The sequence below is a fragment of the Poecile atricapillus genome, chromosome 6 (genome assembly GCF_030490865.1).
Source record: "Poecile atricapillus isolate bPoeAtr1 chromosome 6, bPoeAtr1.hap1, whole genome shotgun sequence".
Lineage (NCBI taxonomy): Eukaryota > Metazoa > Chordata > Aves > Passeriformes > Paridae > Poecile > Poecile atricapillus.
In genome coordinates this window covers 25,718,141-25,731,170 of record NC_081254.1, presented here as the reverse complement: position 1 = coordinate 25,731,170, position 13,030 = coordinate 25,718,141, and the positions used below count along the sequence as shown (strand labels likewise).

General features: G+C 43.9%; 1 protein-coding gene across 3 annotated transcripts in view; it reads right to left on the bottom strand.

Moving 5' to 3' along the window:
• SUFU (SUFU negative regulator of hedgehog signaling) overlaps positions 1-13,030 on the bottom strand; it is an 89,684-nt gene that overhangs the window by 20,327 nt on the left and 56,327 nt on the right. For all 3 annotated transcript variants that reach the window (XM_058841139.1, XM_058841141.1, XM_058841142.1), the window contains 2 exons: positions 3,811-3,945; positions 2,219-2,357 (listed from right to left, as the gene is read on the bottom strand). In XM_058841139.1, coding sequence (XP_058697122.1) covers positions 2,219-2,357; positions 3,811-3,945 — 274 coding nt within the window. The remainder of the gene's footprint in view (positions 1-2,218; positions 2,358-3,810; positions 3,946-13,030) is intronic.

Below are 13,030 nucleotides of genomic sequence, written 5' to 3'. Positions count from 1 at the left end.
GTTGAAATGGTGCTGGGACCTGCCAAACTCCTGTCATCTGCTAACCCTCCACCAGAGCCTGGTGACTCTCAGCTCATTGCTCAGCCTGGGCAGCGGGGGCTGATAGACAGCAGCTCTCCGGCCTGTCCCACCTTGGACACGCTCCACTCCAGTCCACAAGATGTAAACAGGAGGTACTGTGTTTAGTCTGCAAGTTTGGGCTCTCACTGCACCCAAGCTGAGACTCAAGAGAAGTCAGTATCTGGCTACTGCAGAATTGAGGCCAGGATTTTTCAGGCTCTCATTTCTACCCTAAGATAGGGAAAAAGTCCACAGGAGGAAAAGCCTGCCTTGTGTCCTCTTCTCCAGAGTTCCGCTATTTACTCGTCTTTGCAACATGCCCCTGCATTGCAGTAATGTGCTTTCAGCCACCACTTCTACTTGGAGCTCCTTGCTGTGCCTGGGGTCCCAAACAACGGAGGAGGAAAATCCTCTCTGGGCCTGTGAAAGCTTAGCAGGGCTTGCCAACTCAGCCAGCCCAGGCTGCAATTGACTAAACCAAACACAGCTCACCTCCTTGGAAATGTTATGCACCACAACTTCTTTTACTTCTGAAGCAAAGCCACATGAACCTCCCCCTCCCCTGCTCCCAACACCACAAGGAACGGCTGAACATGCATAAAGTCTTCCATTGCATTCTAAGCCAAGAGCCTCAGACACTCCCACATCTCACAACTGGGTGCTACTCCCAGGCTGTTTTTAGCCTCCCTTCTGCCCCTTTTCAGCCCATCCTCCTTTGTACTCAACACAGGACAGTGCAGGGGCCAGCAGCAGAGCTGGTTATGTCAGACAAGAAGATCCAACACATTGGCCTTGTGTAGGAGACAAGTGAGGGAACTTGCTTCTCCCTACTATCTGAGCCAGCAATTCTTCGCCTTTCCATCCCACCTACTTCAGCACCAAAATAAGAGGCATGAAAACAGCCAGGTTCATAAGGGTTAACACATCTGAATGGTGACATAATTATTGCCATTCTTCACTGTTTAGAGGTTACCTGACTACTCTACACATCAATATATTTTGAGATGTGATGTAAATGCAAACAAACACTCATGTTTGGAGTTAACACAGTCACAAGATCCTGTGTATCATGTGTTGGCAAGAACAGGAACCAACAGCAGATGACCCACCCTTAAACCTGACTCTTTGCTGTTAATGATTACAGGAGCATTGCACTTTCCAGTCAGAAAAATCAAAGCATGCAGGCTCTTTGAAAATCCCTATACGAGATGGTTCTGGCCGAGATCAGCTCCTTTACAAGTCATACAGATTCCAAGGTATCATGTCCTCCAGACAGATGAACATGGGCTGCAGAATGCCTTGAAAACAAGTCATTGGAAGGCTAACTGCAACACTGCAATTAGCATTGCAACCCCCTGTCTTCCAAACAGAAGGGGAGGCAGGAAAGCCACAGTTACAGTGAAGGCAGAGGCATACTGCACACATAGTCCCTCAGAAATGGGCTTTTCTGCATTAACACGTTCCCTCAAGATTTTTTTTTTTTTCACAATATGCTTATAACTGTATAGAAATTCAAGGATAGTGTCAGATCATTAGTGCATCACTGCTCTAGGGCTGACCCTCAACTCCAAGCAGATGGGGATCTTCCAGGGAAAATCTGTGACACCAAAAACATGTGGGTGCAAAAATGTGTGGGTGCTTCAAGCAACCACAAGCTTTTGTCAAAGAATCAATAGAAAAGAGCTAAAACTGAAAGGCACTGCTCTCTGTGCTGCTCTCCTGTTAGAGGTGATGTCAAACTGAGATATTTGCTCTGCAGGATCACAGTCCTACAGCTTTCTAGCTGTTCTGCCCTGGCTCCATTCTTGTTTAGGTCATTCCACTCTGCCTCCCCAAATTCCTTTCTGGAAGAAATCAAGAATAAATACAGCCTGTAAAGTGTTCATTGACTGCAGGAAATGGATACTACTGTATTCACAGATGAGTCCTCAATTTTCCAGTCAATTATAATTTTGAGTTCCACTAATATAAATAGCAATATTTCACCATTATTTTTTGAGGCCATAATTACTGAAAATATTGTGCAAGAGCTATGAGAGATGTTGCAGCAGAAAATACAGGTTTGTTACACTTTTAAACAACATAAGCCCTTAGCAAGATAAATTTTTAGGTCGCAGTAAATGAGGAAAGGGGAAAACCAGGAGGCAGGCTTTCTCACTTGTAACCAGGGTCCGTGGGCTGCATAGGGGTGCTCCTCTGTAGCAAAGGCTCCTTCTACTCCCGTTGACACAAATGTGATTGCTGTATCTCCTGTAATACTTTTATACGTAAAGTGCCGTCCATGTAAGAGCCTTCCCCTGGGGAATTAAACACATGTGTATGAGTTGAGAGAGCGTGTGCAGCATTCAACACAACAATGGAGATTCATCACTATTGTTTCTGCCATCAGCACAGGAAACTATTTTGAAGGCAGCAAATATTAATTTTTCAGGAATATAAGAATGATTTGCTCCAAAAAGCAGGTGATAAGCCTCCTTCTGAGGCAGGGAGCTACTCCTCATCTTCCCCCTTAATCTCAGGACCTTGTTACAGAGCTAGAATATATCTAAATCCCAGTTCATGCCTAGCCCCACAATGAGGTGCTGATGTATGCAAAGGCAGGCCAGTTTTCCAGCAAGATGGAAACTACAGAAGAGAATCCGGACTCCATATTGTGTGGGAATGTGAAGATGCATTTCTAAGAAGGCTCATTGCTGTGACAATACTTAGTAATCAACTGCCCTGGTGCTTCACAAATGTTACCTGTACTACTTAAGCAAATGCCTAGAAAACACACATACATGACAATGTACAGTATTACTTCCCCTTTGTCATTCAATGCAAGGGAAAATCATGACTTTGGTATTTCGGCTCAGAGCATCTGTGACACCCATGCAAGGCTTCTAACATGCAAGAGGGAAAACTTCAGGTAATGTATTTAGTGCCTACCAGAGTCACAGTTGCTTGATGAGTTACTGCTGGTCAGATGAGCTGTGGTAACTCACCAGGACAGACTGTTCACACATTTGTGATGTAAAATAAAATATGCTTATGTTAACTTTCCCATTGGTTTCTCAACAGGCCCAGGCAAGTGTGCACCTGCTGCTGATAACTCTGATACTACCAACATGTAACTCATTAAGCTAAAGTAATTCAATCACCTACAATCATTCGTCTTGACACGACAGTTCATCTTTATTTTAAAGACTAGAACATTTGCACAGGGATTTTTAAAAATAATGCTGGCTGAAATTATGGAAAACAAGAAGGCAGTGATATGCACAGACTGAACCTTCAAAAGACAATGTGTAGAATATGCACACAATGTGTTGCCTTCAGTCATGTGATATAATTTATCTAAAAACCACACTTGTGTGCATAAACTGATCGCAAACAGGTTTTGCACAACCACTTATCTGAGTCCATAAGTCAGAATGAGTAACTTAAGGGATTTCTTTGACAGTGTATGTTAAGACATCCCTTCTTTATCACAGGGTTGCTAGCATTAGACTAATAAAAAAACCCCTATAATAACCCTGTCCTGCTTCAGCACTCAAAAGACACTGGAGGACGTAAAAAAGAATGAGAAATAATCTTAACATGATGAGCACAGAATCATGCAAAGAATCATCTGTTTCTAATGTGAATTGGCAAAATATCTAAGCTCTGGCCTTTACAGACCCATTGCATGCATGTCTGTATGGTGAAACAATGCCACAAGGCAAAAGCGGCGTGTTAGCACAGGCTGTGGAGAAGGATGGCTTCACTCACCTTAGACAGAGGGGGATGAGTGCTCCAGACTCCTGGTTAAATTTCAGGTGCACGCTCTCCAGCTGTCTCGTGCGGATCAGCTCATGAGGAATGATGGCTGCTGAGCTCTCGCTTTCCAAACTGTCCTTACGGCTTCTAAGAGAACAGACAAAATGCACATATTTAGGATTCCAGGACTGTGTGCTATTTTGATTGCAAATATTGAAGGATACAGGAAAAAACTGTTTTGAAGACAAAGACACTTCTGAGTTTTCAGCACTCCTGCAGAGATACAGCCTCACTCAGACTACCAGTCCCAGCATGCAGCTCTTCACCTTGATTTGACAACCTAGGATCTGAATTGATGCTTATACATGGTGCATTCCTTCCCAGTATATTAAAAAAAAAAAATATTCTGGAAAGAACTGCAGCAAAACTAAAGCCTCCAAAACTCCAAACTCTATAAAATAGTTTGGAAGAATTACCATGTGTGTCCTCCCTCCTGCTTTTGCTTTATCTCCAGGATTTTTCAAGTAGTAGCCTGCAGGAAAGACTTGTCCAATCCTTTGTGCCTTTTTTTGCACCAAAAGGCTTTGAGAATCTCCTGGTTCCACCAGCATCAAGTGCAACAGCCAAAAGACAGACTCTCCATGAGACAAGGAGATTCACAGATTCTTTTCCCTTGTAAGTCAGGCTGTTTTAGGATAATGGTAGCTTTGCTTTCTTATTCCTTCATTTCTGCAAGATCAGCATATTCTGAAGCTACAACACAGTTATGTTGTTACATGATTAGGAACTTTGCCAGACCAAATCCTCCAGATAATAAAACCATCTATCTCAAAGTACTTGACCATAAACACTTTTTATGTTCAAAGAGCACCAGCATGATCCCTTACTTGACAGTCTGGAACAAAGAATAAAGGACAGGATGGGTTATGACTTTAATGGATGACATGGACTGATGAGAAGTGCCTGATAAGTGATTTATATTTTTGTCACCTGGCATTCCACAAGAATTTAATAGAGGTAAGACTTTGTTAAGATAGTTTCTACAGTACAGAATTGCCAGAGGAGAGGGACGGGGAAAGCAGGAGGGCACTGAGATTCCACATTGCAATGTACTTCCACTGTGCCACAAGAACCAAAAGCCAAACAAGGCTTTCCAGCTGTGGCTCCATTTGAGAACACTGTTAAGCCTGGATCCTTCCTCCTTCCAAGCTGAACTGTCTTTAATGTACATCTGAAAATGATTGTAAAAAATCAGCTTCACCCTCAGGAGCTCACCTAGATGATACCTTTACTTGATTTTACCTTTGAGGGCTGTCCCAAAATTACTCTCATCAACCAGACACACAGTAGTGCAGGTTAGTGTGAATTCCAGTGCAGATCAGCCTGTTGCTTCTGCTGGATCACCTAGTCCCAGATAAGCCCTTCACCCATGCTGCTGAGCTGCCCATTCTGAAACAGCTAAACTGATATCTCATGGTCCAACCTGCAAATACACTGGATGGCCAGGTCAGACACATGCAGAAAAAAGATACCAGAGCAGCTCAGCTCTCTGCAAGATAAAAACTGTAAAACATGTTCCATTTTCTTCTTTAGCAACACACCAAAGGAATAATGGATCCAGCAGGGACATGGTAGGTCAGGATACAGCTCATGCACAGGGTGGGCTGATGGACTGACAGTCAGCAGAGTGTCATTTTAGTGGGTTAACCCTGAACACAACAGGCTTTGTAGTCTATGTGTGGCACTTAAAGTTGTGTTTAATCTACTTCAGCAAACATTTTATAGCTCTTTCTAGGTGGGGTCTTCAAAGAGTGGAGCAGGCCAGCATTTTTCAGGCTGATTACCTGAGAAGTGCAGTTACAGTTGATTAATGATCAGTTGACCTTAAGCTAAGCTTTGTCTCAACTTCCTTATCAGATCTTATATACACAGTGAGCTGTGGGAAAGTCAGCCTGTGGTCTACAGCTTCCAATCATTCATTTATCAGCCCCTACCAGGAGGCTCAGCCATTAGCAACCCATGTTTTTCAAGCAAGCTATAAACTTGCACTCCTAAATGCAGCTCCAGAGTTCAGGCACTGTGGAGTGGATCAGGAGTTTTACAGCAACGTAACTGCTACAGACAAGAGACTGTGCCCGGCTCACCTGGACTGCCTAAGCGTGCCAGGCATGGGAACGTGCCAGGCATGGGGACATCTCAGAACAGCCTCACAGGCAATCCATGGTGTGAGGTTTGTTTCAGCAGGACAGAGAGCTGCAGGACAGCTCCCCACACCCCTGGGCTCCAAATCTCTCTGAGCTGAAGGTGGGTTTTTTAGGTTTCCACAATGCTAGCCAGTACAGCTGCAAGCACAATGGGGCTGCAGACCGGAGGGGAAACAGCCTCCGGTTGTTAATGCAATAATAGGAATGACGACAATATTCTGGAGGCAAGGGGCAAAGCTTTCTGAGTCTTATTAAAACCAGCAAATGCTGTTTGTCATTACATGCTCAAGAGAAGATTTGACTAATGTATAACTATCAAACGGAACTGTCATGACTTTACGGCTGTCAATAATTATGACTTAACATTAATAAGTAACCAGCCTTTCTGTCAAAAAGGTGAAGCAAAATGGTAGTTAATACTTAGAATGACATGAAAAGATTAATCATTTCAACAAAATTTTTCCAAAATACACATACTCTGTGTCTCTTGTTTCCCTCCAGAGGAGCTCACACAACTTCAGGTATTTAAAATTAAGGGTGAAACTCCAATAGCAGAAACCAAATAACCTGCTGTCTAAGGTAGACCTTTCTAAACAAGGACTGTGTATTGTGGACTGCACGTAACACATCAGGAGGCCACAGTGCCATCACTTTCAGACTTGGAAAAATGTCGCATAACACTGGGACTAAGAAAAACACATTAAAATTCTCTCTTTGGGATTGGAAATCCTTGTGCTGACCCTTCCAAAGGGTGATAGCCCAGATGAGGGGTCAGCAGGACCTCTAGGTTGTTATTAATAAAAATCTCATGTCCTAACACACATTGTCATCCACAGCTTGTAGTTTTCAGACTCAGAAAAAAAAAGTAGAAAAAGTTTGCTTTCTAACACTAACATCCCTGGTTTTATGACTGTCAGTTACCCATAAGTCTTTGCTTCCTCCACCCCATCACCAAATAAATCAGCAGCAAGAGCCAATGGAGTTTTACTTGTTATGACTAAGATCTAGCTGACTATCATGAAAAATGTTGCAAACTTTGTCTATTCCAGATTTAATACTTTGTCCAACCCCCACAAAAAAATTCATGTTTCTCAGTGTCCAGAAAAAACAACTCTGCAAAAGCCTGGGCTGCTGCATTAGGAAAGGCAGCAGATTTAAATGGAAGCAGCATGCCGGAAATGCCCCAGTTTAAAGACTGCACATCTAGTGTTTTGTGAAACTGGAGGGGAGTTGGAGGAGATTAAAGCGCATTTCCCTCTGATTGGGAGCTTGTGGGAGGTGTAAACGTGGGCAGTTGTCAGATTAATTCTTTAGATGATTACATTCTTTTTGTTTCTTTAAAGCTGTTTGTAGTTGGGTTTGATGTCTCCTGTTCTGGGCAAGTGTATTGCTGCAGTTACCAAGGTGACTTTAGCTGACTTTCAACTATTTTTTCCAGCTTCAGTTTCTACCAGTAGTCTGCTTCTGGGTGGAGGAGAGGGAAGAAATTATGTTTGTTGTTTTTTTGTTAAGTCTCATGAATGCTGATTAGCATGAACTTAACCAAAGCCATGTTTGATTTTTTTTTTTTCTCTTTTTCTGAGAAAGAAAGGTGGTCAAGACATTGTAAAGGTATCCAGTGTGGCCTTCAGCTTCCCCAGATCTATCAACGAGGGGAAAGGGCCTGAGGAGACTTGACATCCCAGTGTGCTGTGCTCCTTCTTGAAGTGAGAAGGCCACACGCTGGAACCTGTAGCCTCCCAGGGGCCCTCTCTTTGTATTAAAGATGAGGGTGACTGCAACCTGCTTAATTTGATGCCAATTAGCAGCAGCCCGTGGGGATCCTGGAAAATCGCCAATGCAATCACTGGGTTGCACAAAGTTTGGATGTCCCCTCCTTATAAGTCATGTTTACAGCAACTCCTTCTCAAGCAACCACTGGCAGTTATTTTATTGGATTCAAGAACAACCAGGTTGATTGGATTAAGAAAGGTTTATTTATCCTTGCATTTGCACTTTGCTTTATGATCAGAGCACTTGATCTCATGGATCTGTCAAGGAAGGAAGCCTCAGTTCCCCTCCAAGCTCTGATGCTGATGTAGAGCATAACTTTGCTGCATTTCCAAGCTACCTTCCCAGGTATAGAAATCACAAAGGACACGCTGTTGGAAGCTGGCCATGGCAGGGGCTCTTTCCAGGAGTGGGTGCCCACTGCCTCACTGAAGTTAGTTTCTGTCACTGCTCCTTGCTCCCCCCATACAAAAATCAGTACTGTGAGTTAGCAAATACAAACCATCAGTGCAGGCTTGCACAGCTGGGAGAAGAAGGCTGGGCCACTTTTCCTTTCTTCTCCTCCTACCCCCCCCCTTCCACTCCCCCTTCTTCCTTTTCCAACTGTGGCTATTTCAAACCTCCTCACTCTCTCATGGAGATATGGTCAAAGATCACTTAAGTGCCAACAATCTCCCAGTCTCTTTCCCACAGTTTCCCCTGAAGGGCAAACCAGCAGTTGTGGGAAAGAGCCCTAAGCACCTTGGCACACACAGTTACTGCAGAACTGGGGAGGACGTGGTTACACAGCTCCTGCCATGGTCACACTGAGACAAGGCTACCTCGAGTACTCAGACTTGGGTGCTCCCCAGCCTGGTTAAACAGGATGGTGACGATGTTCTGTGTGCATTTCTTGGCAGGGAAGGGCTGCTAGGACAATGCCAGTAGCAACAATCTTCTTGCCACTCACATATCCCTTTGGAAAGCTGCATAATAACCACTGTCAGAGCTTGCAGGGGCCAGACTGTTCCAAGACCTGCAGATGAAGTGGAATTGAGAGATTTAGGCTGTGCCACTGGCACCCTGCAGACTCATGAGTGAAGTCAAACAACATTTTTATGCTTCAGGTTCCCTGTCTGTAAAACCGAGACATTTTTCCACGCAGCGACGTTGCAAGGATTAAGTCAATGTTTGCAAAGCACTTTTGGATTCTTAGATGGGGAAAGCTACACAGGAGTGCAAATTATTATCATGGTGACTGTTTTGCACTTCTACTGACACTGGTTTTCCAGACATTTACTTTTCTAGTTTGCAATCTTGTCACCCAGCACTCAGCCTCATGCTGAGAGACACTCCCTAAAGTATATTGCCTCCCTCCATTCAGCATTCCTGACTCAACCAGGACACCACTGAATGGCGATCTGATGAGAGAGCATGCCTAAATAAGCAGGACTGGATTGGAAACTTACTGCTTAGTGGTTGCAGAATCAGAAAGCCTAGCCAGAACCAGAGAGCTTCAGAGAATGCTGAAATGCTCCTCTTTATGTAAAGTTTGCCTCCAAGAACTGAAGACAGGAAACCAGCTACAAAGACAACAGCTCCCCTCTGCCTAAGTAAAGCAGAATGAAAACCCAGTGCAACTGGGAGAAGCAAAGTGCAGTCTCGCCTCCAAGCAAATCCCACATTTTGGTATTACCGTCAGAGCTTCCTAAGAAATGCTGCTCAGATGGAGCTTGTTAATGTGCATTAACTCAGTGCTGCTCCCTGACAGGAGATATCCCTGTGCCCTATTTACCAAGTCAGAGGAAGTACAGAAGCAGCGGACTGCAGGCCTGGAAGCAGTGCCACTATTACTCATGTGCTCCAAACCAGGCATGTGACAGTCTGGGGTTATCCCGGGAGGAATTCTGGTGTGACACAACTCCTCCCTCTTCCCACGAGAAGGGCAACCATCTGAGATGCTCAGAGTGCAGAGTTCCAGCAAGTCACTGCCAGGACAGTCCTGCCAGCCCCACCTGCCGGAGGGTTGTTCCCTACTCTGTTTGCCAGGAACCTGCTTTCATTTCCCCGCACAGCTGGAAACTGTTCAGGGCTGGATGGAATTAGCACATGGCTACAGGGCTACCATATGTTCAGATTTCCCTAGACTCAACCTGTCTTTCTGCCTAGCAATTGAATGCAGATGGGACTCGAGGTCTCTGTGGGTCCCTGGACAAATGACCACCATACATAAAGGACCAGCACAATTACCTGGGAAATACCAGACAGAAATATGAGAGTCAGGCATGTGAACCACACGACTTGATCCTTCTTGAGAAGGGGGAGAGTTATAAACAGCAGAGACATGATGGAAAAGCCTTATCAAAGTAATACAGACTTGGGAGACCCTTTTCTATCAGTCAAACCTCATGTTCAGACACTGGGGTGTGCGTGGGCAGCACCTGAATTCTGGCACAATGAAATGCAACAATTACAGATAATTTTAGCTTCAACACATGCAGCAATACAGTGTGTTAGCACTTGGTTTCTACTCCATGCCTCAACTCACAGTAGAACAGTCTGAGTCTGCCAAGAGCCAGAAAAACATCAATTTCAGCAATGCTGCATGATCAAGGGGGCCCTCGAGGGGTGGAAAAGGTCAAGAATTCCCCTATCCCAATGCTGGCTCTCACTGCAACTGTGGCAAATTAACTCTGCTGTCCTAATCTGTAACGCGGAGATGCTACTCACCTACTGCACAGGAGAGCACAGAGCTAATTACCAGGGACAACCAAAGACTTGGCCCCAGAAATTATTACATCAAGAAATTAAATAGTTTTTGAAGCAAGACTCCACAAGTGTCACTGAACTTTGACATCTGGAGCTTCCAGCCCACTGAGGCCTTGACAGCAGCAGTGTTTAGTCTGACATTTAAACATCCCCTATGGGTAACAGTTCTCTGTATCCAACAAGAGTCAATCTGCACGATTCAGGAGACTGGGACCTTGCCTTTCTGTGTGTCTCAGTGGCGCCTACTAAGCTGATGAGTCCTAAGAAACAAATAATGCGCCACTGAAATGCACACTAGTATTCATACACATCTTATTTTTCCAAGTGGTAATTGAGAGTATTCAGTTACCTATGTTCAAAATGATTAGTCATGTTTCCAAAGATTAATTCACATGTTCTTTTGTTAATATGTACGAACTGATTTAATGGCTGCTTATGAACTGAGCCAACAGTCATTTTGAGAAACAGATGTCCGATGCAGTTTTAAGCTTTAAGTGTGCTTTTATTCATATCCTTAGGAGAAAAAGGGCTACACGGTCTATGGTAATAACACTAATGAATCAAATACTACAGCTGCCCAGCAGGGTTTTGACAGAAACCAGCTTTTTCTCAAAGGAACTTTTTTTTAGGACTCTGGGACAGTGAACAACTGGTAATATGCATGCTTAACATGTAAGTATGTGCTTTGCTGGAGCCAAAACACTGAATCAAGCCCTATCTGCAACCAAATAATGTGAGGTTTTTGCATAAGCACTGAAAACTGTAACTATACAAAGACTGTTCTGGAAATCTAGACGGAATCTAGATCCTCTACATTTTATACAAATAAATATTCAAAAGTTTGAGTGTTTCTGATACTATTTGTGATGCTGAATGCAGAACAGGTTTTCTGCTTTAAACCTTGATAGATTATTGTGTGTGGGTGGTAGGGTTAGGATAAAAGAAAGGGAAGAAAGCTACTAGGAAAGCAGTTGGTGGCTGCAAATCCATGATAAATAAACAGCACATTCCTCTTCTGCACAAAGCCCTTAGAGTCTGTGTCAGACTTTAACATCCTACTGCCAGTTGGGTGCAAATTTGACAGCCTGGGGTTCTGCAGTGCTCCCTATAGAAAGCAGATTTGAAATAATTTGCCACGCCCCAAGAGAGTGTTTCTGTCAAGTTCCTAAAGAACTTCTAATGCACCAGTTATTCACAGGACCCTTGCAAAGAACCACAGGTTTGGTATTTTATGACCTGGTGTGTACAGTGCAGGGTATGATTACACACAAGCCTGCTCCTCATCAGCCAGCACCTCGTAATCATTAACATATTTATCCTTGTGGTGCCTCAAGAAGATGACATTGTTATTAGTCCCATTTTATAGATCCAGAACTGAAGCTCAATAGCTAAATGACTTGCCTTTGATTACACAAGATTTACAGCGAAAGATAGACCCGAGTCCCAGTCCTACTAGGCCCAAGCAACGAAAGCGAGGATCACACCAGAAGGACTAAAGCTATGTACAGAATTGTCCTTCATCTCAGGTGCTCAGAAGTCCTATGAAAAGAGTTATATCTGCACTGGGTTTGTGCCTTTTGTGTCTCAGCCTTTACCCCTGCAGGTACCTGGAGGGAACATGGATGTAGATACATACCGCATGCAAAAGCTGAGCTCTTAAGTTACATTCCTGTGCAGCAGCTGGAGATAAGTCTCTATATCATGCTCTTGTACTTACTTCACATTGAGCAGTTTTGCTCAAATGCATGAGACAAGCTGAGACAGTGTATTAAGGAAGGCGGAGACATAACAAGATCTTCCTCTTCTGCTCCATCTATACCACACTGTTCTGGAAAATGTGTTGACTGATCACTTTTAACCACAGTAAGGGTAATCATCAGGTCCGATTTAAGTAGTAGTTAGTCAGAAGTTGTCAGTAAACGCTGCTTTCCAGTACAAACCACCCCTTTTGGTATGGTCAATGCACTGAACAAGTCCCATTGTATCTGCTACATGGAGAGTAGAAGTAACTGCACAAGAAGACCTTTCCCAGACTCCTCTCAAAGCAGTTAGTAAGATGGAGGAAAAAAGTATTATGACACACTGCTATTTTAAGCTGAGATTTCCCCTATCCCTCCAACAGCATCACCACAGTAACACAGCTGCTAGCTGTCTTTCCTTAACTGAAGTGATTATGGAAAACAGCCACCTATCAGTTCCCCCAGTGTTTACCACAGACCTCAGAGAAAAGTATTGACCTCCTAGGAGACAAATATTGGGAACCAGCCATTCCTACCACTCAGGCTTCAGGCAGGGTTGGTGTGCAGCTGCTGCAGGTAAGAGAGATTTGCAACAAAGAGCACTGTCACAGATGTGAGGATTTGACCTGCCTTCCTCTGTCTCAGAACAGTTAAAAACCTAGGTCTTCCTTCCTCTGTCTCAGAACAGTTAAAAATTTAAGGTAAATATTTGTGTGCTTCATCTTAGACCTCTGTGAACCTTTCACCACTCTGTCTCAAATGTATCTCTGT